Genomic DNA, 26,462 nt, shown 5'->3' with positions numbered 1-26,462 from the left:
CCTTGCTCGACTCCAAAAATATGCAACAGGGTGGATAGCAAGAACACGAGAGGACAGACGAAATTAGCGACACATTCTAAAATCGGAACTCCTTGCTATCAGCTCGTTCTTGGAAAACTTTTCGAGAGACTTTTCTCCATTTCCTACTTCGTTATCTTCGTTTATATTTTGCAAGGAGAGAAAGAAGGGAGAGGACATGCTCTTATGTAAGACCTTGTGAGAGCAGCGCACATGTCCGCCCAAGAAAGGGCCCCACTTCCATTCTCCACCCTCGTCGTCATCAGTAGTATCTCGTTATCCGGCCATTTTCATTGATGTCTGATCTCTCCCCTTCCATGCAGTCCTTCTTCATCCCCACAACCCCCTCAAACCGCTCAGAGCAAGCTCTTAATCGTCTGTCCGGCCTCCCACGTCTCACCGCCCTCGAGCGTGGTCCACTGCTTGACGGCGCCGGCCTCGACGCACACCATGGTCTTGTAGCCGTCGTCGGGGCCGAAGTCGCTCATGGCGGCGGCCTTCTCCTTCCACGGGTTCCAGACGACCGTGTCGGGCAGGTTGTCGCGGACGACGTCGTAGCGGGGCTTGCCGTCGACGAGCACCGACGTCGTGCTCTGCGGGATGGCGCTGTAGACGCGGTCCGTCTCGCCGGCGATGGTCAGGTTGGCCTCGGCCTGCGTGTGCGTGCTGGCGTTGAGCACCTTGTCCGTGTACGAGACGCCGAGGAGGCCCGTGATGCTGGTCTTGGTGATGTCCTGCATTGTTGGGAAAAAAAATTACAGTCAGTTTTCACGATTTCATTCCCGGAATTAAGCTCAAACTTCCGGAATGCTGAAGGAGGGGGAGAAAAGCCATTGAACACTCACCGCAACGCTCAGGTACGTGTGCATCAGGACCTGGAACTCAAACGGCTGCTGGCCCTCGTTGCGAACGTTCATGACCGTCTGCAGGCTGCCGGGGCCTAGGGTGACGCTGTACACCAGGCCGAAGTCGTGCGGCCACGCCTTACGCGCCTCGGCGCTCAGGTTCGACGAGTACAGGCCGAAGTCGAGCTTGACGCAGTCGTCCGACGGCGCGCCAGACTTGGCCGCGCCCGACTCGGACGTGCTCTTGCCCAGGAACTCCCACCGCGACGAGCGCGCGAAGCCGTGCTGCGACAGCGCCGACGTCGCGTGGTCAGCGGGCGGAGGACCGAAGACCTGTTGCCATGAGCTTAGAGTCAGCTTCGCTTGCCCTCCACCTCAAAGATAAAAAGGCATGGAGTCCAGAAAAATAATAATAACGTACCGGGAAGACGACAGGAATTCCACCCCTCACGGGCTTAGAGCCGTCCAGCACGGCCTTCTCGCTCAACCACAGGTTGTCGCTGCCGTCGGCGTTTTTCCACGAGATGACGGTGGCGCCGTACAGCATGATCTCGACGCTCTCGCCCGTCGGCAGCCGGGCGGTGATGCGCGAGCTGTCGTCGCTGATCTCGACGACGGGCTGCGGCGCGGTCGACTTGGCTGCCGCCACGTTGGGCAGCTGAGGCTTGTGCGAACGCTCGACCATTGTTGTTCGTTGTTGTTGGAAAGGCAAGTGGTTGTGGTACTGGTGGTCTGCGGGATGCGGCGGTTTTGGTGGGGCAGATGTGAGAGGTTGAGGGAGGAAAGGTCCAGGTCTGATCGGCCGGAGGGAAGGCGCACGTCTATGTACAAAGGCCACGGGCTGGTAGCAAAGGGTGATTGGAGAGCCTGAGGCGCAGTTGGCGGTGAAGAAAGAGAGAGAGAGGGCGTCGGTTGGAGGTTGACGCGGTGGTGATGGTAGGTGCGGTGGTGGATGAAGCTGGATCGGCGAAGGAGGGGCAGCACGCCGTATCGCGTGCGGCGCCAGTGCCATCCCCGCGCCGCCAGGGTGAAGCACCAAGCATCGCACCCCGGTTTCAGTCTCACATGTCTTCTCGCTTGCTGACCGAGCCATTGCCCAAACTGGCCATCACTCAGCCCGGGCCGCACTCTGCTGGAGGCGCTTCATGCATGCTCTTTGTGCCTGACCTTGAGCTTCGCCGCGGGGGATAAATGATGTCATGCCTGATCGCCCTTCTCCTTTGCCATCACGCTTCGGCACATGGCAAGTCATGTGTGTGTACCAGTTCCAAATCCGTTGATTTATGAGGCCTGTCCATCGGCCAGTCTGTGCAACTACATCAAGTGGTCCCGCCGTCTATCATGCATGCTGTGTCCCTTTTTGTCCCCCGGTATGACTCCGTAAACAATGCAACCTAAGAACTCCCTGACGGCCCATCCCCCCGTTGAGCCGCCGCATTCACCTCGCGTTTGACCTCCAGCATGAGCTTGTCGATCTCCGTTAACTCCTCCTGGCCCAGTACTACCTTTTTGCAATCCGCCAACAGCCGTTTGAATCGTTGAATTATGCTCTGAGGCTGAACCTTCGGCCTCTGTGAAATCTCGTCTCCATGTGTTGTAGAACCTTGGCTTGCACCCGGGTGTAGCTCTTGCTGACCCGCCTGCGTTTCATGTCCTGCCGTGCCACCTGTGCTTTCCTTATCATCGTATGATCTTTTTCGCTTTTTCTCGGCCTTTGCCTGACCTCCTCCACTTCGTCGTCTTCCACGTGCGTCCTCTGTCGATTCTTCCGTCTGCACGAAGCTTGTTCGGGGTGAAGAGTGATTGCTCGCTGCAGCAAAGGACGGCGGGTTAGATGTCTGGCTCGACTTTCTCGAACCCCGGCCCTTTCTTCTCTTGCGTGCTGGTGCCTCTTCGATGACATCCGCCTTGTGGCCGGTCACATCTGTCGTCTCGTTCTCGTCCGGCTCCGTCGTTTGTGACTTGGAAAGTCTTGACTTCCTTGTACGTGATGGCGCAAGCGTCGGTTCAGGTGCTGCTCCTGACAATCTTGGGGAAGCCCTTGGAGACGGAGATGCCCGTTCTGTGGGCCTCGCACCCTTCCGGCGCTTTGGTTCCGAGTTTTGTTCTGGTGCTGCCTTTGTGGGCTGAGAGGGCTTATCGTCAACATCTTTAGGAGAGCTAGCCATGGCGTCGACCATCTGTTCGTCCATGCTGAAACTATCCACTTGAATGTTGCTGAGTACGCTCTCATCGCTGTCTGAATCAATCGTAGCGCGCTGGGCACCTTCGGGTGGTTGCTTGGAGGACGAAAAATCATCTTTCTTTAGCCGCTTCTTAGCCTTGATCTCGTCGAGAGTAGTCAGCGACTTGCGCTTAGTGTGGGACTTGGATTGTTTTTTGTTTGATTTTCCAGAAGCCTTCGGTGTTTGCTGTTTGGCCTGCGTTGACTTCTTCAAATCGTTATGCAGTCCAGCGAATGAATCCTCTACCATTGTCTCATCAACAGGAACCTTGGATAGAGCCGGCGGAGGCAGAGATCTGGTTTTACCAGGAGAACATCGAATTGGAAGCTCAATAGACGAGCTGTCCTTCTCAGTGGGAGACAGTTCGTCTTGAGCTTCATCCACGTGGATTTTATTGTGGACCGTTTCCGAGAACGAACCAGCAGTTCCTTGCGGGAGATCCGTGGTCATATCATCGAAAGAACCGATATCCTCGCCATACTCGGGTATGTCTTCGTCAACAGTCGTATCGTCGGGTAACACCTGCTTTCTGGTAGAAGACCAGGTTCGACTTTCACGAAGTGCTTGAGCAATCACCTCGTTTTCAAGCTGTTGAGATACCTCCTCATCGATTTCAGAGCTTGGTAGGTCTGATTCGTTGCCATCGTCAGATGCCGATGACGACGAAGTAGGTCGCTGCACCTTTTCAACGTGGGAGTCGGAGAGATTTGATACATCACCCACAAGCTGGGCGACTACATCTTCATCAAGCTCCTCCTCCAGACCACCATACCGCTGCCCCATGGCACTCTCGACATTCCGATTAGGCGCCACAAAACTGTCTTTGATGACACTGGGGTCGGGCGGCAGGTCGTTCTCATCGTCTACACTGGGCGGAGACGATGGTATGTTTGTGTCGAAAAGATGCTCTGCAGCCGAGGATGTTACATAAGGCGCCACCAGAACGTCGTCGGCGTGGCCTTGTTTTCGCGTTTTCGGAGTTGGTGATGAGCTGGGGACATCTTGCTGCGCTCCGTACTCTTGGAGATTGAACATAGGCGTAGACCTCAGCTCTTCGTCATCGACATTGTAGCCTTGGCTAGGCCTGCCGTACGCGGGCAGTTCTAAGCTTCTGCTCTTCAGCTGCCTTGGAGGGCTGGAGCTGATATCAGGGAACATAGCCGCAGTATCATGCTGCCTTTCCCTGACTTCTCTCTGGTGATCAGTCAGCAACTGAGAGTCCACAGAATCTCCTCCCGTCGGAGACGATTCAATCGGCGCAAAGTCGATCTGAGAGTTGTCGTGGCGAAGCTTCGCTCTCGCTGTCGTGTTCGATGCTGAAGATTCCCGCACCCGCCTTCTTGATGTCGGATCCACTTGAGCAGGAGACGAGCTCGCGGCATCCTGAAGTTGATGGATCAGGGAAGACCCGTGACTGTCGAAATGCAGAGGTTCCCGAACAATATCTTCTTGCGAATCCTCAAAGATCGGCACAGGTTCTGGTTCCTGCTTGATATCAGCGCCTGGCCGGAAGTAGCGTAAAATAAACTAGACTAATTTTGCTTACCTCATCACTTGGATCGTCGGGGAATTCAGGAAGCTCAAGGTCTACGATCGGCCTGAGCCTGCGCAAACCTTTCTCAACACTAGGTGGGTATTGGAGGTTAATTTGAGACCCGAAACTACCGTTCCACATCTCAATGGTTCTATTCACAATCCGCTGCCGCTCACTACGCAATCCAGCAGTGATCAGAGCCTCCAGGGCTTTCAGGAGCATGTTGTCATGTCGCGGTATTCTTTCCACCAGAGTCATGACGGTGTTCCACAGAGCGTATACCTAGACCTTGTCAGTGAGGAGTTCTTCCTTTCAAGCGTTGGACGATAAGAACTCACCGCCTCCCGTCCCCCCTTTGCTGCATCTGTGTCACCCGCCAGTTTTCGTTCGGCATCTCTTACCCACACCGCAATTCCGTCCTGGATCTTGCGCAGCAGCACAGCTGTGGACGAAATCGGCCATCTTTGGAGTAGAGCGCCAAGTGCGGCAGAAAATTCAATGACAAGATCGCCTCGGAGATTTTCCAAGCCTTCATAAGAACATTGTAATCGTGAAACAACCAACTTGTAGAATTGGTTGAACGGGTCAAAATCCGCTGGTCTCTGAGGGCCAGTGCTTACACCCCATAGAGCTCTGCGGGCTTGCTCTATCGTCTTACGATGTTTTGGATGTTCCGTGTGGTGGAGAAGTAAGGTTGAATAGCGTGTTACAGCGTCACCATTGGAATTGAAGGTAGGTGATTGCAGTCGCTCGGCTAGCGGCTCTGTAATGGCCAGCACAACAGCGGCGATACCAGCGCCGTCGCTAACCTCGCGTTGAATCCTGGCCACAAATGCTTCGTAGAGCGAAGCTGCAACATTAAGGTTTTCTTCCGTGCCGTAGTTCAAGCCCCCAGCAAGGATTTCAAAGACAGAGCTGTACTCTTCTCCGAGGGATTGGGAAGAGCGGTCAGTGGCTGTAGGAAGACCAGAATTCCGCAAACACAAGTCTGCGTGTTGAGCACAGTTACGCCAGACCCCTGATTTGAACACGTCGTTCGAAGATGAAGAGGATCTGTTTACATAATTCCGGAGGAGCTCGAGTTTGGACTTCCTTGATGGTTTTGCTTGGCAGCAGAGTCCAAGGAGCTGTTCTGAGAGCCATAGGCGATCGTTGGTTTCGATCCCAGCAGGAGCACTGTTGGTGAATAGGTGAAGGAGGTGTAGCAAGGGGGACTGCAGGGGTCCGCGGGAGTGAGATCTATGTGAGGGCGTTGGTGCGACTTCGAAGTCTCCGACAGGGTTACGCGATAATATAGGATCCGCGAAGGAGCCGGGTCCAAGCTGCTCCACCGCGGTAAGGACAACGAAAGCGAACTTTTCCATCCAAGTTTGACCAGAGTCATCATCTTGACGGAAGGACTTGGGATAATTCGCCCACAAGCGGTGAAGGAGGTTCATGATGTGTGCGCAAGCTTCCTTGAAATCCATGGATGCCGTGACCTCCTTGCTGCCTGCTTCTGCTACTGTACTCATAAGGGCTGTCCACATAGACTTTACTGGAGTCCCAGATGCGACCTCCTCAGAAGGAGAATTGCAGGTCCAGGGAGCCGATGCGAAGCAAAGCTCAAACGGCTGTAGAACGTTGCCTAATCTTTGGCGCGTCCACCTAGGATCCAGAGCGATGATATTGTCCAATGTGATCGTTGCGGATTCGACGGCCAAATTCTCCCTCCACAACTTGGCTCGGTTCCGCTTGAAGAGGGCCGTTAGAACCTTGCAGGCCATGACAGCACCCCTTCTGTCCTTTTTAATCATTGTCGGAAGGACCTCGACGACGAACTCTTGCCAATAGAGGTCTAATTGCTCAGCAGGCGCAGTTGGAGAGAGAGAGTAATATAGCAAATTGCAGTAGCTCGAGAACGCAGACCGCTTCATACGCTGTCCATCCTTGTCACCTCCACTTCTTCTGTCAAATTGGGCGACAAGCGCTTGTCGGAGAAGTTTCCTGAATGGCGGCGAGGTAGATTGGGTTGGTCGTATTGCGTAAACAAAACGATTCCACGCTCCATTGGCCTGAATGGCAACTTCCTTATTGCTGGAGTTGACGCATTTTTGGAAAACCTGCAGCCAACTCTTGAGCAGTTTCCAGCTTTCGAGCTTGTGGCGCCGGTTTTTCAAAAGTAATACCACGGTTGCCCAGATGTGCGGCACATGGTGGGCCGCCTCAGCGTCCGAGAGCATTTCCATGAGCTGGTTGGTAAAATAGTCTCCATAAGTTTGGCCATCCTCGATCGGTTTTGCCAAAATGTCCATTGTAGTGCGAGAAACCTTGGATTTATCGTCTTCCTTGCCGACGGAGATTCCTGTGGCAGTTCCCAGCTCAACAGCCCGCATGCGAATCTCCTTGTTGCTGCTCAAAAGCCCATGGAAAATGTGCTGGATCCAGTCCGAGGCTCTGTCGATCATAACGAGCTTGTGTTGGCTTAGAAGAGTCCGGTATGCCATCATCCTGCAGGTAACCACGTTGTTTCCAGAAACACGGTCCTCGATATCCTTCAGGGCAGTGACAGCACGGTTTGCGCGGTCCACGTTCATGCTCTTTCCAAACCGTTGCTGGGAAAAGGCGTGCAAAATGTGGTTAACCCATTGCTTTGGAGCGGTTGCATCGCCGAAGGTTTCAATCGCTTTGTCCAAGAAGAAAGTGCGAAATGTGTCCGGGATGCGCTCTGCGGCGGGCGCAATTTCCACGAGAGCCACAAGTAGTTTGAGCGCTTGAAGAGCAAGCTGAACGTCCAGTCCACCGGTCTGAGCATTTGTAGCAGTCATGTCCCGCTGCATGAATTGCGCCAAAAGTCCCATCTTGTCTGCTAGCGTTCTCGCATCTGGCTTGCCATCGTACGTTTTTAAAGTGTTGGCCAGAGCCAAATACGCATCAATTCTGTGGGGTCGCGACTGTCCCGCAAGCTGCTTGACCAACGTTTCCATCATGGTTGCGAAGCCGTTCGGGTTGTTTGAAAGCTGTCCGGAAGTGGGTGTCGAAGGTTGTGTGACGGGCGGGTCGTGCGCCTTCAAGATGCCCTTGATTGTCTTTGGGTCCCGCGGTTGAGGAAGCGGCCGGAGAGGGGAACCGGGAAGTCCACGGCGTGAGGGGGCAATGTCATTGACGCTGTGGTATGCGGTCCAAGGTGAGAAGTCGACCTTTTTGCGTCTTCCGGAATCATTGGCCCGGTCGGTGGAAGATGCTGGCGATTGGCGGGTTGGAGTATTGACACAGGTCGGGTCGGCGGAGACGGGAGCATCGCCGGTGGCCTCTTCCACCTCGAAGCTGTCGGAGAGGAACTGCAAAGCATCATCGATGTACTTATCAGCTTCTCGGGGCGGAGTCGGCGGCCGCGCAGGCAGGCTCTCGAACAGGTTCGGTGAAGCGGGCGCCATGGCTGCGCGGACAGGAAAATAAATTGGCGGGGAGAATCAGGTCATCGCAGGCGCGGACAGAGCGCGAGAGACCCAGCAGCAGAAGTTGCGAGCAGTTTGAGGCGTGCGTTGGGATGAGGCGTGGCGGCTGGACCTGAGCCAGCACAGGCAGTGAAGCAAACGCCGCGTCCGACGCGCCGACGCGAAGTCGCGTCGGGAGCCGCGCGCACTGCCGCAGCCTAATTGAAACCCTGGAGCGGGCGCGCGCCTGTCTCGCTGCCCTCGGCAAGGATCCCAGCTGCAGTCTCCCTCGCCCTTGGGCCCGGAGCAGCGCGCGTCGCGCTCGTCCAGCGCGGGTGCTCCCATGCGTCATTGACGATCGCTCCGTGCTGGCTGATCTCCTGTGCAATATTGCGGACGCATGAGGGCCACGGGTCCGCTCCGCCCACGCAGCGCATCACATGCCCCCTGCCCACCGCCGCTGCGTTGCTTCTTCTGGATGCATGCCGGCCAGTTGAGCAGCCCTGTGCAAGGCGGGCAAGGATGGCCGCAGGCTGACTTGCTCTCATGCCCGCCCCCAGGACACGCAACCAGACCTGATCACTACTCAGCAGCGACTCAATGCGGGGACCCACCATTTGCTCGCTGCCGCACCTAAGATTCAGCCCCGTGTGCCCGCCTTAATGTAAAGACCAGCTCGCCCGCTGCTCCGCCAGACACCACACTTCCCCTCCACCACCACCCCTCACCTCGATGCCACAATGGCCTCCAACTCAAATGGCGCCTACGCCGCCTCCATTGCGGGCGACAGTATGTCTTCCTCTCGCCATGCCCGGCCCGACTCCGCGCTGACGCTGCCCCAGACAAGCGAGCAGAAGTGTCCATGTTGATGGCGCAGCTTCGCGCCGACCTAGACGATTCGAGTCTCCTGCCGCACCGTGAGTCTGCCGGCACCCGCGTCCCCCACGCCGCCACGCGCTGACCCGCGCCGCCGCCAGAGCGCAATGCCGCCCTCGAACAGATCAAGATTTACGGCCGCGACGTCCGCGACGCCGACCCCATCTTCACGCCCGATGTACGCCGCTCCCCGCCACCCACTGGGCGCGCATGCTGAGATGTGACTCGTAGGGCATCGATACGCTGGCGCAACACGGCTTCTACAGCTCCTCCACCGTCACCTCGCGCGAAGCCATGCGCTGCCTGGCCAACGCGCTGCTCCTACAACCACAGTGCCGACAGATCCTGGTGGACAAGGGGCACGCGGAGAAGGTGGCCGAGAAGCTTAAGGTCTGTATGACATCGACCAAGAAGCTGGTCGGCGCGACTGAATCTGCGCAGAGCGACAACGCGGACGATGAGTTCCTTACGTCGCGCATTCTGTTCCTCCTAACCTACGACACAAATTTGGACTTTGATCCCTTGGTCAGGGAAAAGGGATTGGGTGACGCAATCACGCAGGTACGGCGCGGAATTATCGGCGCATGCAGGCCCTCGTTGACACTCGGCGCAGAGCATTTACCGGCACTCCAAGCGGTACTCGAAAAATGGCAAGAAGCAGAACTCGTCGCCAATGGATGACATGGCTCTTTCCGAAACCCTGAAGCTCGTATTCAATTTAACGCACTTCTATCCGGATTTCACCGACATTTTCTCCAAGTCCGTTCCCGACCTCCTCAAGATCCTCTCCCGAGCGCCCGTTCCCGATCCTCCGCTCCAGCAGCCGATTTGCTACCTCATCAATGCGCTTCTGAACCTTAATCTGGACGACAAGAAGTCCAACGTCTTTCCGAAATGGGACCAAAATACCAACGCCGCTCACCTCATCGAGCTCCTCGACAAGTCCATCATTGCGTACACGGAGACTGAGCTGGACCAAACAGCGGCTCCTTTGGTTACCCTTATCCGGCGCATCTACGAATTTGCTCCGGATAGCGTCAAAAAGTACATGCAATGGCTCCTTTTGCCGACGGAGGATGATCGGAAGAAGCCACTCGGACATACAGACACTCTGTCATCTCGCCTCCTGAATCTGTCGACAGCAGCCATGTTGCCCAATTTGCGGAGCCAAATCTCGTCAATGTTGTTCGAACTCTCAGATAAGGATGCATCGACGTTCGTTCACAATGTCGGTTACGGGTTTGCGTCGGGCTTTCTCCTCAGTCACAACATCGCTATTCCGGAGAATGCCATGGAGGCTTTCGCCAATGGGAACGGGACTACGGAAGATGCCGACGAGGAGGAGAAGGATAAAGCCAAGGAAAAGGCTAAAGCATTCAATCCCATCACGGGCCAAAGATGGGATGCCGAGGAGGTCAAGGACACGGGTCCTCCCATGACCGACGCAGAAAAGGAGAGGGAAGCCGAAAGGCTCTTCGTATTGTTTGAAAGGTACGCTCACTCCTCCAGCCCTGTAAATGCCTGACTCACAATCTTTGCAGACTCAAAGCCACGGGCGTTGTCAATGTCAAGAATCCGGTCGAAGAAGCCATCCAATCAGGACGGATCGAGGAGCTCTCCGATAGCGACGAGCCTCCGTCTCCTGACTAGACTTACCGCCTTCTCGAATTCTTCTTTTCAGCATACATAGCCTTTTAATGCGCATTAGCGAGGGATGCATTGGTAGGAGTTGGTCAAGCAACAAGAATGGGTAGCACTCTTCATTGCTCCACAAACGGTTGAAAATTCAGCGGGTCGAATTTGGGAATCGCATTGAAAGGGAAAAACACTGGTTTCACTACATACTGTATTACTATTGCTGGTATTTTATTGTAATCACATGCTTCAAGGCTTTCCATCTTAGCCTGGTGCAACGCCGAGGCCCCGCATCAAGGGCGAAGATCACAGGACGGGCAGCCCAATCTCGTGCCTTTTGCTTTTGGGAGGGGAAGAGATGTAGACTCGTCCAGCTGACAACTGTGTGCATCAGTAGGGGCGGTGGGGGGCTTTGGACCGCCGATCGACTGCCCTGCTCGAGGCATAAGCTGCGGTACGCGTGTGATTCTATCTTGCCGCGTGAGCATTTACCTGTCCAATGGCCTGATGGTCTGTCCACTTTCTTTTCCAAGCCCTCTGACGCCGTTGGTTGAACAGGATGTGAGCATGATAAGCCCCTGGAGCTTACCGAGGCTTCTTTAGTCTTGCAAGACGCCTCTTAGTAGCTCAAGTTAGGAACAGGCATAATGGCTTTCACGGGACTAACCTAGATCTACGACCATGCGCATGCTTACCAGCCCATGCTCTCCTTCTAAGTCAACGCCAACATGCAGCAACATGTGAAAGTAGTTTGATGGCGTCTTTTCTCGACAGACTCAGGGTTTAGCAGCGGCGTACAGACAATCGATGTTTTACCTTCAGGGCTAAGGAGAAGAGGCAGCCGCTAACTGAGAAAGCTTCATTTACTGAGTTTAAAATAGAAAAAAACAAGAGCCCAGGAGACTACAAGAGTCAGCTTGCTAAACAGGCAGATTTTCAGAGGTTTTAGGGTTGCTTTGATGGGTTGCATGAAGGAGCGGAAATACTATGCAAAATGACGTTGAAGAGACTTTGCGCTTAGTGTTGCGCCTACCGTGGATTATTGAGCTGTGGCCCACTTGCTACTGACGATTTAGGCAAAAATAGCCTCTCTGGCACGGCATTCCTTTCTTTTTAACAAGGTTAAATACTCTTATTTTGACTTATCCCTCGTACTACTAGAGACATTGGGCAGGAAAGAAAGGAATACTTGTCGTCGTGGCAACAAACATTTGAAGATACGAGGGTAATTAAAGGAAGAAGGAAAGGGGTCCAATCTAGACGGCAGAGGCTTGAATGCCAGATGCCAGTCATGCCAACCGAGTTTCGATGGCCACAGGGCTTGGCAGGTGCGACGGTGATGTGTTCATGGTGCATCAGGAGAAGGACGCACAGGACTCATCTTGGTGCTTACGGGTATCAAGCAAATGAACGGAAATCAAAAAGTCGCGAGCAAAGGGCAGAGCGTTGGTGGTTGGAGGGCGAGTGGCATCCAAAGCTGGCTGTTTATTTACGTTTTTGGTTGGGAAGGACGTGGATGGACCCTGAAGGAGGGCGAGCTTTCTGCCGTCTTCTGTGGAGCGGAGCTCCGTCATTCCCTCTGCCTTGTCATCAGCACACCAGCCACAGCGACATGCGTTGCGCGTGCCCGTCGCCAATGCCTCAGGCCTACTTCTGCGCCGCAAGCTGCTGCACGTCCGCCAGCTCCCGCCGCAACTCAATCCACCGCCTCCAACAACGACCGAAGCTCCAAGCACAACCTTTGAAACCTGTACGCCTTTGCGGACCATGTCGCTGGTGCCGCGGCTGAACCGCGGGGAAATCGTGCTGTAAGCTCTCCGCAAACTCGGCCCAGCTCTGTATCCCCATCTGCTGAACAATCGCCAGTCGCCACGGCTCTGCCGTCGTCGTCTACGATGAGCGCTCGCGCCAGCTTTCGTTGCGCGCTAGGTCGCAAGGCCCCTCGGACGTCGACTTCGCGAACCCGAACTGCCCGTACTGCCACCGGCCGCTGCGCGACGAGGCGCGAAGCCCCACTGACGACAGTCCTGACGACAACGAACATGGCTTCGTGAACCCAGAGTACTTTCGCATGCTGCATCACAGTCGCCCAAGCTCCGAAACCTCGTCGCGACAGCCTTCTCCACAGCCCAGAGCGCCGCCTCGAAGAGCGTTACGTCAGACGTCCGGAGGTTCAGACATCAGCACTCCGCCTCCGGGCGCCGAGTTCGTGGGCAGCGCGCCCGCCACTCCTGCGGCGCCTCATGGCATCTCGTCGAGCGCATTTAGTCAGAACTATTTCAAAACATTCTTCGTTGAAGAGGGTGAGCTTGGACGGGGTGGCAAGGGCGTGGTGCTACTGGTGAGGCATGTGCTTGATGGTGTGTCTCTGGGCCACTTCGCGTGCAAGCGCGTCCCCGTTGGAGATGACCACGAGTGGCTGGAGAAGGTCCTGGTCGAGGTACAGCTTCTCCAGAACTTGTCACATCAGAATCTCGTGTCGTACAGGCATGTCTGGTTGGAAGACTACCAGATCAGTGCTTTTGGACCGAGCGTGCCGTGCGCTTTCATTCTGCAGCAATACTGCAACGCCGGCGACCTGCACCATTACATCCTTAACCAGGCCAAGGCCTCTGTGACCACACAAGAGCTCAAAGAGAGGATGCGCCGTAGGTCCAAGGGGCATGCAGAGCCACCGATTGGACTCAATTCGCCACGCCGCATGCCCTTTGAGGAGATATATTCCTTTTTCAAAGACATCACCGCCGGTTTGCATCATTTGCATTCCCACGGCTACATTCATAGAGACCTGAAACCTCACAATTGTCTGCTTCACACGGTCGGTTCCAAGACAAGAGTTCTAGTCAGTGACTTTGGCGAAGTACAGATGGTCGACGTTGTGCGAAAGTCTACCGGCCACACTGGTACCATCTCCTACTGCGCTCCCGAGGTCCTCCGCCGAGAGGCTGACGGAGAGTTCGGCAATTTCACTACCAAGTCAGATATCTTTTCTCTGGGGATGATCGTCTATTTCATGTGCTTTGGCAGACTGCCTTATCAGAACGCGGATGACTTGCATGAGGAGAATGAGGACTTGGACCAGCTCAGAGCCGAGATTGCTAGCTGGCAAGGCTTCGACGATGTGCGTAAAGCGCGGTCAGATCTTCCAGACAAGCTCTATAGCTTCCTGAAGAGGCTGCTGTCCCTGAACCCAGCAGAGCGACCTACCACAGAGCAGATATTGCATGGAATCGGGGCTGGATCCGGTCTAGAAGACATCAACGGGTTCGGTCCCATGTTCGACGACATTGGCCCCCGAATCTCTTCAGCGGAATCGCCATCCCCCAGCCCGAGCAAGCTACAACGCCGCCAATCGACTCAGGCAGGCCTCCTGCGCGCTGCCCCGTCGAAGCTCCGCCAGCAAGCAAGCGCAGAGGATCACCGCTCTCCCAGCCCACCGATGAGCCGCAAGCCACCATCTTCGGCCAGCCGGACGCCCACTCCGCCCGACTCTGCCGGCCTGATCCTCCGCAAACGCAAGCTGGAGAACTACTCACCTCCTCCATCCAGCCCACACCACCACCACCACCACCCTCACCACCCTTCCTCACCCACCTCGCCCGCGCGCCTCATGCTCCCACCCTCGCCCTCATCCACCTTCATCCTCTACGTCCACAACTTCCTCACCACGCCCGCCGTCGTCAGCGCCATCAAACTCACCCTCTTCCTCGTCAAGATCCTCTCGCTCTCACGCCCCTGCGCCCCCTTCGCCGCCAACCCGTGGGTCGCGTACCCGCTGCTCTGCCTCGCCGCCCTCGACTTCGGCCCCTTCCTCGGCACCGTCGTCTCGTACTACCCGTACAGCTGGCGCAGCGGCGGCAGCGGCACGGCGCGCTTCTCGCAGGTCGGCCTGCTGGGCTCGCTGGTCATGCTCGTCGTGCACGTCGCCGTCACGGCGGTGGCGGCGCGGTGGGACTGCTTGTGCGCGGCGGGCGCGAATGGCGCGGGTGCAGCGCGGGGTGGTATGGCGGCGGTGGGGGTGGATTGGCGGGATTTTGAGGGAGAGGGGATCTGAGGGGTGAGTATGGTTGATATGGTCAGTATACCATTCCCCCCGCCGCTGCCGGCGGTAGAGACGATCGTTCGTTCTAGTGAATGGCCGTCCTTATACCGAGGTTCTTCTTTCTTTCCTTCTTTTTTTTTTCTGTCCACCTCGGTTTACGTTGTGGAAATTTCGGAGCTTTATGGCGTCATCGGATGGGAAAACCCGTTCGTGGTATCAACGACCGCGCGCGTTCGAGCATTGCTGTTCTCATCTCTAGTTCTATTCATTTTCCGTTTGTCAGGTTTTCCTCTTCGTGTGGAGGAACTTCCGCGGAAGAGTCTCCTTGTAAATAAAATCGATCGGACTTTTCGCTTTGTAATCGGGAGTGTGGGCTTTTAATGGCTGGTGATGAGGTTCTTTGGAAAGTTGGAAAAAGAAGAGTCTGGATAATCATTCCCTTTTTGTTCTCCCTGGTTTCTTCTGCATTCATCTTTTCTTGGAGTTGGAACAGGGCACAACCGGCCTTTCAGCCTTATCTCAATAGTCAAGCATGGTTTGTGGAGTACTTTGAAGATCGATACTAAAAAAGAAACATGGGATCAACATGCTGGGCAGCAGACAAGCAACTGCCGAGTGGTCCAAAAGCACAATCAAACAACTTTTCGGCATGTCGCGTTCATCCATTCATGATTGTGCGATCAATAGATAACGCGAGTCAAAGTGGCAGTATCACCGGAAAGGAGACGTAAGCTGGCGTCGGAGGCCACCGAGGAGGGGAGTCACATTGAGGACTCGACGTTGCTTCTACAGAGATGGTCGCTCTCCCATGGGGCACATGGGGCGGACAACTCCGTCCGCCCACTTTTCCCTCAGGCACTCCATGGCTCGTCGCTTATGCACATGCAGAGGTGATCCGGGCAGCCCCGTTCCCGTTACCCACCCCCATACACCGCCAGGAACAGCCTCGGTCTTGGGTCTTGTTTCTACGAAGCGTCTTTTGAGCGCTACAAGAAAGAAAATAATCGGAAAGAAGAAAGAAGAAGAGGACGCACCGAGATACTTAACAACAATTGCTCCAAGCTCGAGCAGGAGAAGAAGATCTTGCCTCGTAAAAGCGTGGGAGATATGTTTCCATCAAGTCTTGTTTTACATAAGACATTTCTTGGATGACGCGATAAGCACTTTTCCTCGCCTCGGTGCGGAGCGGGGATCGGCGAAGCAGAAGGACGCCTATCGGAGGATACTAACGGGTTCCATGTCACTGACCGCCATTGCGACTACTTTCCCTGCTCCTACGTATTGCTAGTGTGCCTTGAGCAAGCTCTGCAAACATGTCGTCTTATTCATGCGTGGCTTAGGGTGCCCGGGTGGCGATGCCGAAGATCGTCGGGTTCAGCTATTGCGAAAACGGACCTGAAGTTTTGTCCAACGTGAAGACGCTTTGGGCAGCACTCCCTATTTCAGACGGCGTTGTTTTTTTCGAGGGGAGGCGGAGATAGGTCTATTTCGGGTGGTGGTGCCCGTAATCGAGTTGCTGCGCAGCTGAGCAGCTGAGCAGAGACAGATGAACGGTTGGCTTGACCTTCGGCGGCCAGTCATCATTCGGCCGGGCGGCCATTATCTGTTATCGTGAGAACCCGATCTCCGCCAGCCCTCGACATCGGAGGGCCATTTCTCTAGGAAACGGGGCCTTCTCTGGAAGGTGCGCCGAAGAAAACCGCCAAGAATAGCGCCTGAGGGAATGATGAGTCGTCCCTCGGGCTTTTTGTGCAAGCTGTTGGTACGAAGAAGATGAGGTAATGGTAGTACCATGGCAGTAACTTTCTGGGCACTGCCACAATTTCGATCCTACTCTGCTGCGGCTCTTTGCTTTTGTCTCAAAGCGGCCTCCTTTACGGGTGCGAGGCGGCCTCGGCCCCCCGATTGTGGTAATCGGGCTGGTCAGGTACGGAGCCACTCGCCAATCCCGTCCACACAAGGCTGACAATACATCGTCATAAATTTCAGGTACCAGACTCTGGGCCCTCTGTCCTCCGGTCGTCTAATCCGCTGTGGCTCGAGCGTTGGCGAGACCGCGTCATTCGAGGAGAGTGCCGCGTCTGGCTGCAGAATCTCACGGCGGAGTCCCGCAATCCGTAGTGATCTGCTCCGCCCGCCTTGGCTTTCGTTGGTCAATGCTACTATCTATGCATGCACTTGTCTCATTCGGAGCCGCTGCTCTGCTCGGTGTTAAGCTAGTGGGTCTTTTAAAAGGAAACGAAATCCTCGTTCATATTTTGTATGCTAGGTAGAGAATCAACGGTCAAGTTTGGTTGACTTGCAAAGAGATCTACTCGACCAAGGCACAATTTGTCGGACATCGTTATTGGTCAAAAGGTGTACGAATTGACACTCCCACCAAGCAATGCGTCTTTCTACCCTTTCTTCCACCGCCGCGGCGGTGGTGGCCTTTTCCTCCTTCTTTCCCTCGGTTTTTGCTTCTCCCTCAGTCGCTCGAGCAAATGTCGCCCCTCGCAGCCAATACTACCACACCGAAGTCGCCTCCAGAGGCATTAGTTCAAGAGCGGAGGGAAAAATCAAGCCAAAGGTCTTCATCATTTCCATGTTCGACCCGGAGGCGGAGGTCTGGTGGGGGATCCCCGAATTCGACCTGCTAGCGCGCAACGTCAGCGTGACGGGCTTCTCGCCGTTGTTCCCAGAAGCCCACTGCACGGCTGACGGCGACATCTGCCAGCTCATCACTGGTGAAGGTGGTGAGTGAACTCTCCGATTTTGTTTCTTGCCGATTTCCCACTTTAGTCCTACTTCTCACATCATACGGTGGCTGCTTTGTCACCATTGCCTGTACCACAATATTTGGATTTCAAAATTTCCTGTTCGGGCATGCGTCCGAGCTTGCTCTGACTGCCATCACGTCACATGCTTGTCAGACGGCAAATCGCAAGAGGTCCAGACATGGCGGTCGAGAGCTCGGGACGAGGCTGTTCTGCAGTCGCCACGAGTCGATTGCCCATCAGCCAACTGGACGCCGCGATGAGTCTGACTGGAGCTGGGGTGAAGCGGGGCAGTCGAAAGGAAAGCTTGTTTTGAGCGTCAGAAGCTCCAGCTTGGCTCTCTCTCCTACTCCCGCATTGCAGCCATCTCCGAACAACACGAAAATAATGAACAAAAAAGAAATGCTTCTCCAGCATGTTGGTCAAAGTAGCAAAAGGTCTAACTTTTTCGTTTCACAGAGATCAATGCGGCCGTCACGGTGACGGCGCTCTTCACGTCCGGGCTGTTCGATCTGACCTCGACTTACTTCCTCGTGGCGGGCATCGCTGGCATTAGCCCAGAGGTTGGCACGCTTGGCGGCGTCACCTTCGCCCGCTTCGCCGTGCAAGTCGCGCTGCAGTACGAGTTCGACGCGCGCGAGGTGCCGCAGAACTGGTCGACGGGCTACATCCCCCAGGGCAGCAAGCTCCCCAACGAGTACCCCGGCGAAATCTACGGCACCGAGGCCTTCGAGGTCAACGTCGCCCTGCGCGACCTAGCCCTCAACTTCGCAAAGGACGTCGTCCTGAACGACAGCGACACGGCCGTCGCGTACCGCGCCAACTACGCCAAGAGCGAGAACGACCTGTACGCAGCGGGCGCGGCGCCGCCGGGCGTCGTGGCGTGCGACACGGCGACGAGCGACGTCTACTGGTCGGGCACGCTGCTGGGCGAGGCCTTTGCCGAGTACACGGCCGTCGTGACCAACGGCACGGGCGTCTACTGCACCACGCAGCAGGAAGACAACGCGACGCTCGAGGCCCTCGTGCGCGCCGCGCGCGCCGGCCTGCTCGACTTCGCCCGCATCATCATCATGCGCACCGCCTCCGACTTCGATCGCCCCTACCCCGGCCAGCCCTCGCTCGCCAACCTGCTGGAAGTCGACCAGGGCGCCTTCGCCCCCGCCATCCAGAACATCTACCGCGCCGGCGTCAAGGTCGTCGAGGGCATCGTCGGCGGCTGGAACAGCACGTTCGCGGCGGGCGTCAAGGCGGAGAACTACGTCGGCGACATCTTCGGCACCCTGGGCGGCGAGCCGGACTTTGGGCCTGGGAGTGAGTTTGATGGCAGCGCCGCTAAGAGGAGTGTGCGCAAGAGGAGTGATATGTCGAAGAAGAAGAGGACTGGTCCGAAGATGGCCATTTCTCTTCCCCTTAAGCGTTGATGATTTCTGTTTTTCGAGCGTTTTGCATGGAGTTCACGAATTGAAAGAGCGGCCCATAGAGTGTACGAATCTGGCGTAGTACCGCAGCTGTACAGACTCAAAAACATATTTGGCATTCGTAATTCCGTCCGACTGTGCTCCGTGGGTGTCCTGTTCTCCGTCGGTTTCCGATCGCCTGGGGATACAATGCCCGCTCATCCGTCGGAGAGGTTAGGAACCGATGCATCTTGGCCTGGTCAGGCGCGAAGATACGAAAGAGCTGAGGGTCAATATCCCGAGAAGTCGGCGTCGCCCCCACTCCAATATATTCTCGAGTTTAGCGCTGATACAACAACACATACCTAGGCAGCAAGCTGCCGGGGAATGAGAGACATTAGCGACGATCATGGGGCGACGTGACGTCGAGGAATGATGAATATATCTCGGTTAGCAGCATGAAAGCATGCGTCAGCGGGCAATGTATTCTCATGCAAGTGAGCGAGCAATAGACTGTTGAAGTAGTCTCTCCGCTGACAAAGGGCAGAGGCCGATGGCCTGACTGCTGCACAAAAATGTCGAGTAAAGGCGGAGACAAGGGCGCAGCTGAAACAGGTCGGGCGTGGGACGCGACAGCTACTTGGGCCCAGAGAATGTGATTGTGTTGATGACTAAGCGTTGTTTGCTTGGCATGTTTACCTCTTGCCTACTGTCAACACAGAGCTGCTTCTCCCCGCTGCGACGCGACTTCTCCACCAACACCGCGACATGGAATAAGCCTGTGCGCTGCACACATTCCCCAACCCGACCGAGCATATCTACCCCAATTGCTGCTTCCCATCTTACCTGGACACGCCGCAGTCATCGCATCGCGGTATTGACGCCGCACCGTCCATCCGCCTAGCATTCATGGCTCCATCACCCGACGGCAGCCCCAACGCATCCCGCTCCCGCTTGATCCGGGACATGTCCCAGAGCCTGAGGGAGTCACGAAGCTCGCCGCTTCCCCATCCTTCCTCATTCGCCCACAACGACGATACAAACACCCTCCCCAGCGCCGACCTCGAGCTGCACACCGACTCCAGTTTCAACCCGGCCCTAGACGACGCTCCCGAGTCGACCAATCACCGCGGATTGGACGACACCCAGCCCGTCACGAACATGCGCTCCAGTGCTGCGCGATTCAAGTACTGGCAACCTCCGAAGCCCGAGCAGCGCATCGACACCTCTCAGATTCAGCAGGAGTTCCACGACTTCTCCGACAGCAACGACGTTGAGGAGAGCAGATCCATCGAGGTTGGTCGCGGCCAGAACAGAAGCAACAAGAACACCCCCAACAAATTCCTTGGCGATATGTCGTTCAGCATCGCCAACGACAGCCTCTACAACATCTCGGAGAATGCGCGCGCCAGGTCACGCCCGACCCCGCGCAAGAGTGAGGGTGCTGACCGCGGCAACCTTCGGCGCGACGCCCAAATTCGACGCGCTTCCTCTCTGCCCCAGAAGGACCTCGAGAACATAGCCGCCCGCCTCGGCAAGAACAGCGAGCGTATTTCGCCGAAAAAGACTGCCAATCGTCCCAGTCTGGCCACATTCCACGCACAGCTGGCTGCCGAGGAAGATGAGACCTTCATGGAGAGGCCGCCGACGGAAACTTTCGCCGCAAAGAACCCGCGGTTCGGAAACCGCGCACGCCAAGCATCCGGTCTCGTGAACGATAGTCCACTCCAGACTCCGCAGAAGTCAGTCTACGCAACTCCTCGCTCTGCAACACATGGTGCAGGAAACGCCACACACCAGTCCTTCATGCTTCCCGATCTTCCCAACCTGACTGAGCTGGTCTCAGGCACCTATAAAGATGGAACGCCTATCTTTTCGCGCAACGCCAAGTCTCGCTCGCGCTTTGCCGCACCAATTCCGAGTCGTTTGAGGGAGGAGACGACCGTGAGGCACGTGCCCATTGAAAGCGTTCCCATCCCGTCTGAGGAGAAGGCCTTGTATACCTCTCTCCAGTTGCTCAAGGACAAGCTTGCCCAGATGGAGCAAGACAAGGCCGAGTCTGAGAAGAAGATGGAAGAGTATGAGGCACAAGTTGCTGAACTCCGGGCTGAACTTACTGCACGGGATGAGATCCGCCGCAGTGACAGCGCGCTGGGATCCACTGATGGTGAGGGGAATAAGAGGGATAGTGGGCGAGTCGAGAAGACCCGTAAGTACCCAAAAGGCCGTTCTTTAGCACGCTTCATTTTAACAATGGCCAGGTCTGAAATCTCAAGTCGACTCCCTTCGCAACCGCCTGGAGCGTGCAGAGCGCAAGGTTTCCGTGAACGAAATCGCAACCAAGCGGATCACCGAGGAGCGTGACAATGCTGTAACGCAACTCGGCGTTGCATTCTTTAACTCAGAGGAAATCAAGACGGAGCGCGATGAACTCTTGGCTGAAAATGAAAGCCTCCGGGGAGAGGTCGATGCTCTTCAGGCCGAGAACGATGAGCTGCGCGACCGCCTCGCCCAGTATGAAGAACAGGGCCAGCGCCCCCAGAAGAACTCTAGCCGAAAGGACAGCGCCATCAGGAAGGAGAACGAAACTCTTCACTTGGAGCTTAAGAAGGCCCAGGCAATCCAAGCCGAGCATGCCAAACTGAAAAAAGAGAGCGATGCTCTCAAGGCTCAGGTCGCGCAGATCAAGACGCATCGCCAGGAAGAGGTTAGGCAAAGGAACAACAGAGAGGCCGAACTTCGTACGAAACTCAACAGGAGAGATGAGACGATCCAATCGCTCAAGGGTCTGAGTGGAGAGGAGGCGAATGACAACCTGCGGAACGAGATAGAGGAGATGCGGGTCCTGTTGGCTGAACTGGAGAACCAGCGTGAAGAGGATGCGCAAGAATGGGCCCGCAAGGAGGCTCGCCTCCGCAAGAAGGTCGATAAGAGCCGCGAGGCCGCGAAGGAGGCGCAGGACATCACCAAGGAACTGCTCAACGTCAGGCGATCAAGCTCGCAACGTCGCTCTTCTCGCGAGGACCCTACAGAAAATGGAACGCGCACTTTCGACAGCAGGCAGAAGCGGCCTTCCGGCAGCCGCAGGACGCAGGAAACTTCGCTTCCTCGTTCAAGTTCCAAGACAAGGCCTGGCGCAGTCAGGCCTGAACGTCGCTCTGTGTCCGATCCTCAGCCGACTGTTCATGACGATGCGGACAGTGAGACCGAGTCCACGACTGACCTCGACGCCTTTACGCATTCCCGTAACTCTCGCGCTGCCGACCATTCGATGCATGGCGCCGTCCCTGGTCTGGCGAACAAGGCACAGGAGGTAACTGGTGACACCACTGAGTTGAGTTTCATGGGCCGAGATGAGATTGCACACCTAAGGAGGATGCTTGAAGAGGAGAGAGCAGCTGCCCGTAAGCAGTCGCGCTCTACGTCTCGGACACGAGCGGCACAGGATGATACCGCTCGCTCGGTACCTCGCAAGTCATCCATGAAGGATCTCACGAGCGCATCTCGTGCAATGGACCTCACTGAGGCAAATACTGGGCGCATCTTGAGTGCAAACTTGGAGCCGGCCAGCGCCGCAAAGGATGCTACGCAGCAGTCAGTTCAAAGCCAGTCGAACAGTCGCCGCCGCCGAAGCGCACCTGTGGATATGACTTCAGCATTCATCATCCCTGATATTACCGTCAACGCTCGGAGTGCTGAGCAGCATGATGATGCCAACTGCACCGTCTGCCGCAAGGCGTCGTGTTCCGGTGAACACACTGCGCCGGTAGAGATCCCGGAACCCGTTCCCGTCTCCGAGCGCATGCCCGACGACGTTGATGCAACTATGCGGCCTTCGCAGCCTGCACCGCTCGCTCTAGCTACCGTCATCAAGGAGCTGCAAGACGAGCTTACTCATCTCAACCTGCAGAAAGCGGCGTATGACTCTCTGCTCCGCAGCCACGATCCTGCGCTTAGCAAACGCAAGCGCAAGACCGTCGAGGCCAAGATTTCGGACCTCCTGCAGGCAATCAGCGCCAAGTCGGATCAGATTTATGCGTTGTACGACGTCGTCGAGGGACAGAAGGCCGCCGGTCAGCTGAGCGAAGCGGATCAGAAGGAGGTGGAGGAGACGCTGCTGAGCGTCGGCATCGACCCTGAGGAGATGCGCGAGAAGACGCAGAAGCCGAAGGGCAAGCGCGTCGTCATCAATGACAGGGAGAAGGACAGCGAGATCGGCGGCCTCACCGATGATGACGAGCTGCCGTGGGAGGGCATCAGCGACTCTGAGAGCTTTCCCGACTTGAACGCCAGCGCCGGCTGGAAGAGGAGAGCCGTTTATTGATTTTGGAGCAGCCTCTGAGTCGCGGTGTCATGATATGATTCTTCTTCTTTCTTCGTGTTTTATCGTCACATTTGTTTCGTCTAGGACCCAAAAAAAAGTCTGTGTGGGACGGCATCGGCGTTATTGGATAGCCTTGGGAGCTGGGCTTAATTATCCTTGGGTGGGATTCACGGTCCGGTTGGTGGTGTTGAAGCGGGGTTGCGAATTCTTTTTGATTCTTCTTGTGCGTGGATCTTGGCTATTCTGTTTCTTCTCTCTTCTGGATCACCCTCATCTTCAAGCCTGTTCTTGGCCTCGTACACATACATTCCTCGGTCTCGAATCGTGCAGGGCGGAAGATCTTGGACGGACATCCCTGCGGGCTGGTGGATTTGCTTTCGGCGTGCTTTCTCACTTGGCTGGAGTTCTCGTCGTTCTATCTTGTTGGACTTGGGGCTTTGACTCGCCCTTGTTGGGCTCGAGTTGGTCTCATCATCAATCAGGGTGGATGGCGGGTTGACTCGCCGGGGTGATCGGATGCTGTTGTTGTATATTGGCTGTGTAGGATGCGTACAAGGTTTTTGCCTCTGTTGGTCGGGCTTGAGGATCATCATATTGTACTAGAAGAGTCTGAATGGGCGGGGGGATGAGCGCGTTTATACTATTGGTAGTCACCACGCTCAATGATGAGACGTTATAACTTCACTTTCTTGCCATGTGCGATGTATGTATGTACATACATACGTGCGGGGTTGAAAGGTTTTTGATGACGGCTTGCTTGGATGACGATGTGGTTGTCGGTGTTGGAATAATATTATGTAAGGTATGTGTATTTCTAGTTTGTTGTGCTGAAAGGAAAAATCACATTGTGGGTAGCCCTGCTGGGCATTTTGCGATTTTGTATAGGCTTTCACTGGAGGCAGAACAACTAACTGAAGTTACAGCTAGGTATCGCAGCCGAAGGCTAGCGCGAAGAATAGCAGTGCCTTTGAACAGGGGACAATTACGGCTCTCCAAGATGGATGTTTTTTTTTAAAATATTTGTGATTAGTTATTCGACCTATGCGGGCAGTTGAATCTATCGTCCGAACGTGAATGTACAATTGTTAAGTCGACATTTGCGTCCGGACGTATCTTCGACTACTGATGATGTGTGCAAAGAACACTAACGCTAGCCTTCGTAGGTAGATCTCGTAACCCCAAAAGTCTAATTTTACTTTCACCAACTCTTCTTTCCACTTCATCTTTTCCCCTTCAAAGAAGATAAAGCATTCCCGGGGGTAGCTACCAATTAAGAGACTAACATGTACATAAAATTGTAATATTTTACTTCTATCTCTTTTTGTTTTCTTGCGGATGTCGAAAATGGACTACGGATTAGCTTTTATTTATTTGTAGGTATTTACGATAGATGAGGAGAAGAACGACTATTTAGATTATAATATCTAGATTACGATCTCATTAGAAATAAAAAGCAGAAGCAGGCTTATAGGATGTATACTCTAAAACAAGATAGAAATGTGACTAAAGGTTTAAATAGCTATAAATTAAGGTTATTGTAGAACTGAATGCTGTTATAATGTAAATATTAGATGGCTTGACGGCCGAGATAACTATTACTAGGGATAATGAATGGCTTCGGCGCGGTAAAGCTGCCTTGCTACTGTTTCTATGCTAGTGTGGTTTGAATATCAGCTCTACAGTCGAGGTGGTGATGATTAAGGATACTCTACTTCCGGTCCTCTAAAGCAACAAAAGAAATCCAATAAAGTTTACCAGATTATTACAGGACAAGCTACTATTACGGACTAAATTTAGTAGAGAAGCGTAACACTGAATACTCATGAGACTGGCGATCACTTGAATGAAAGTCTGGATCATCCTGGTACTCGGCTTTAACACTTGACCTGCATCCCATGAAGCCTCGGGTAGGAGTATGCACCGTTGTTTGAGGGTTTCATCTATATTGGGTCTACCATCTTTGTCCACATGGCCAAAAAGAAAAATCATTCGACCCAGAGTTAGCATGTAGAAGTTGAATGCCCGAAGGACTTGAGGCGTTAAGCTGGTGAGTACTAATTTGGAAGTCGATGACCTGAGCCTCTCTCGTATGGATCACCTCATGTTCGATGCACTGCTGACCGAAAGCAGTCATGCGGAGGGTCCGGATGCGCCACGGTCTAGACCTCTGGAGCCTGAAAGGGCGCCACGACTTCATGTGAAGATAGGATGCCGTCCTTACCGGATGGTGTATAGTTGTTCAGACGGCGGTGACGCGCAACCAAGCAGCGGTCAGATTATCAAGCGCCCATGAAGTCATGGCGGCGGCGCTTAGTTAGAGAAAGCCACCGGACACGCGGCCGGACTGGCGTTCGTGCAACGTCGGGAAGCGGAGACAGCAGAAGTAGACACCGTCATTTGCTATACAGTCAGAACGCAATCAAGATAGAATGAGCCTTTCTAGGCCAAGATGCTCACGTTCGCGTGTCGACTGCGGTATGGCGCAAAAGCCGCTGCCCCGTCTGACATCCCGTGCCCTTTCACATGTCAACAAGGATGCTGCCCCCCTCCTCTCCCAGTGATGAGTGGTCAATCCCTCAACACATGCACGGCGCACGTTCCCGTGAGCAGACGACCCTTTCGTCTGCCCCAGGGACCCTGACGATCCCCCTCAACGCTCCCGCAGGAAGCCAAAAAGCACCAAATCTCCCCAGCTGCCCACAGCATCGCGCCACCGCCGACCCATCTCCGCAAGGCAATATCATGCGGGGCGTCAAGTGGGCGTTCCAATAAAGACATCCCTTTCCGCACACCATCTGACCATTTGATGCGGCTCCGGAAGGGCACGGCCTCGACTGCAACGCAGCGATCGCCCTTGCCGTGCAGCTGTAGCTAAACAGTTCGGCGCAACCAAACCCCCCCTGCCTACCTCGAAATAAGCTGCCCTCTCGCCACTCAACAGGTGTTTGCGGGTGATGCTTGCTGCGTCTGCCTTTTGCGACCAAAGGCACGCGACTATGTTTATTGCCGTGCCCCCTTTCGATAACGGATCTGCCGCATATGCATGATGGCACACGTGCTCGTCATGTTGTTTAATTAGCTTTCCAGAGAGGCGGAACAAAAAACAACAAAGGGATATCCCAGCGGTTCGGGCGTAAGCCGCATCCTCATTTGTCCCCAGGGTTTGTCATCTGCCCTGCTTGTCTCAGTCAACGACAATAGTGAGGCAGCAACCGCGCCGGAAAGGCCCAATTCCAAACCCAACACATGTTCGCTATCTCTCATCTCCGTGTCTCTGATTGTGTGCACCCTAAACGTCGCCGGCAGCCCTCGTCCTCACCGCTTCGCCAACAAAAACTCTACCGGAGATGGTGTGCGCCGGAAATGAGAGACGAGACAAAGAAAACCAAAT

General features: G+C 55.1%; 6 protein-coding genes across 6 annotated transcripts; 4 read left to right on the top strand and 2 right to left on the bottom strand.

Annotated features, from left to right (window-relative positions):
* Nucleotides 1-374: 374 nt before the first annotated feature.
* On the bottom strand, nt 375-1,548 carry LTHEOB_11745 (Aldose 1-epimerase; the record flags this gene model as incomplete). The annotated part of the gene is made up of 3 exons (XM_035508535.1): nt 375-752; nt 864-1,196; nt 1,285-1,548. 3 exons carry the CDS (start codon nt 1,546-1,548, stop codon nt 375-377), a joined length of 975 nt encoding a protein of 324 aa, XP_035365737.1.
* Nucleotides 1,549-2,257: 709 nt separating this feature from the next.
* On the bottom strand, nt 2,258-8,038 carry LTHEOB_11744 (Telomere length regulator protein; the record flags this gene model as incomplete). The annotated part of the gene is made up of 4 exons (XM_035508534.1): nt 2,258-4,573; nt 4,635-4,904; nt 4,961-5,064; nt 5,281-8,038. 4 exons carry the CDS (start codon nt 8,036-8,038, stop codon nt 2,258-2,260), a joined length of 5,448 nt encoding a protein of 1,815 aa, XP_035365736.1.
* A 740-nt stretch (nt 8,039-8,778) lies between these two features.
* Nucleotides 8,779-10,564, top strand: LTHEOB_11743 (Guanine nucleotide exchange factor synembryn; the record flags this gene model as incomplete). Its single annotated transcript, XM_035508533.1, has 6 exons — nt 8,779-8,827; nt 8,881-8,955; nt 9,016-9,092; nt 9,146-9,475; nt 9,528-10,405; nt 10,456-10,564. 6 exons carry the CDS (start codon nt 8,779-8,781, stop codon nt 10,562-10,564), a joined length of 1,518 nt encoding a protein of 505 aa, XP_035365735.1.
* Nucleotides 10,565-12,316: 1,752 nt separating this feature from the next.
* LTHEOB_11742 (Protein kinase) lies at nt 12,317-14,603 on the top strand (the record flags this gene model as incomplete). Its single annotated transcript, XM_035508532.1, has 2 exons — nt 12,317-12,357; nt 12,416-14,603. 2 exons carry the CDS (start codon nt 12,317-12,319, stop codon nt 14,601-14,603), a joined length of 2,229 nt encoding a protein of 742 aa, XP_035365734.1.
* Nucleotides 14,604-16,977: 2,374 nt separating this feature from the next.
* On the top strand, nt 16,978-18,771 carry LTHEOB_11741 (Purine nucleoside protein; the record flags this gene model as incomplete). The annotated part of the gene is made up of 2 exons (XM_035508531.1): nt 16,978-17,326; nt 17,807-18,771. 2 exons carry the CDS (start codon nt 16,978-16,980, stop codon nt 18,769-18,771), a joined length of 1,314 nt encoding a protein of 437 aa, XP_035365733.1.
* An 885-nt stretch (nt 18,772-19,656) lies between these two features.
* Nucleotides 19,657-23,071, top strand: LTHEOB_11740 (Intracellular protein transport protein USO1; the record flags this gene model as incomplete). The annotated part of the gene is made up of 2 exons (XM_035508530.1): nt 19,657-20,956; nt 21,009-23,071. The coding sequence occupies 2 exons, from the start codon at nt 19,657-19,659 to the stop codon at nt 23,069-23,071; spliced, it is 3,363 nt and encodes a 1,120-aa protein (XP_035365732.1).
* Nucleotides 23,072-26,462: the final 3,391 nt, after the last annotated feature.

This window comes from Lasiodiplodia theobromae, assembly GCF_012971845.1.
Source record: "Lasiodiplodia theobromae strain AM2As chromosome Unknown scaffold_52, whole genome shotgun sequence".
NCBI lineage: Eukaryota > Fungi > Ascomycota > Dothideomycetes > Botryosphaeriales > Botryosphaeriaceae > Lasiodiplodia > Lasiodiplodia theobromae.
This window is presented reverse-complemented; position numbering and strand designations above follow the sequence as displayed.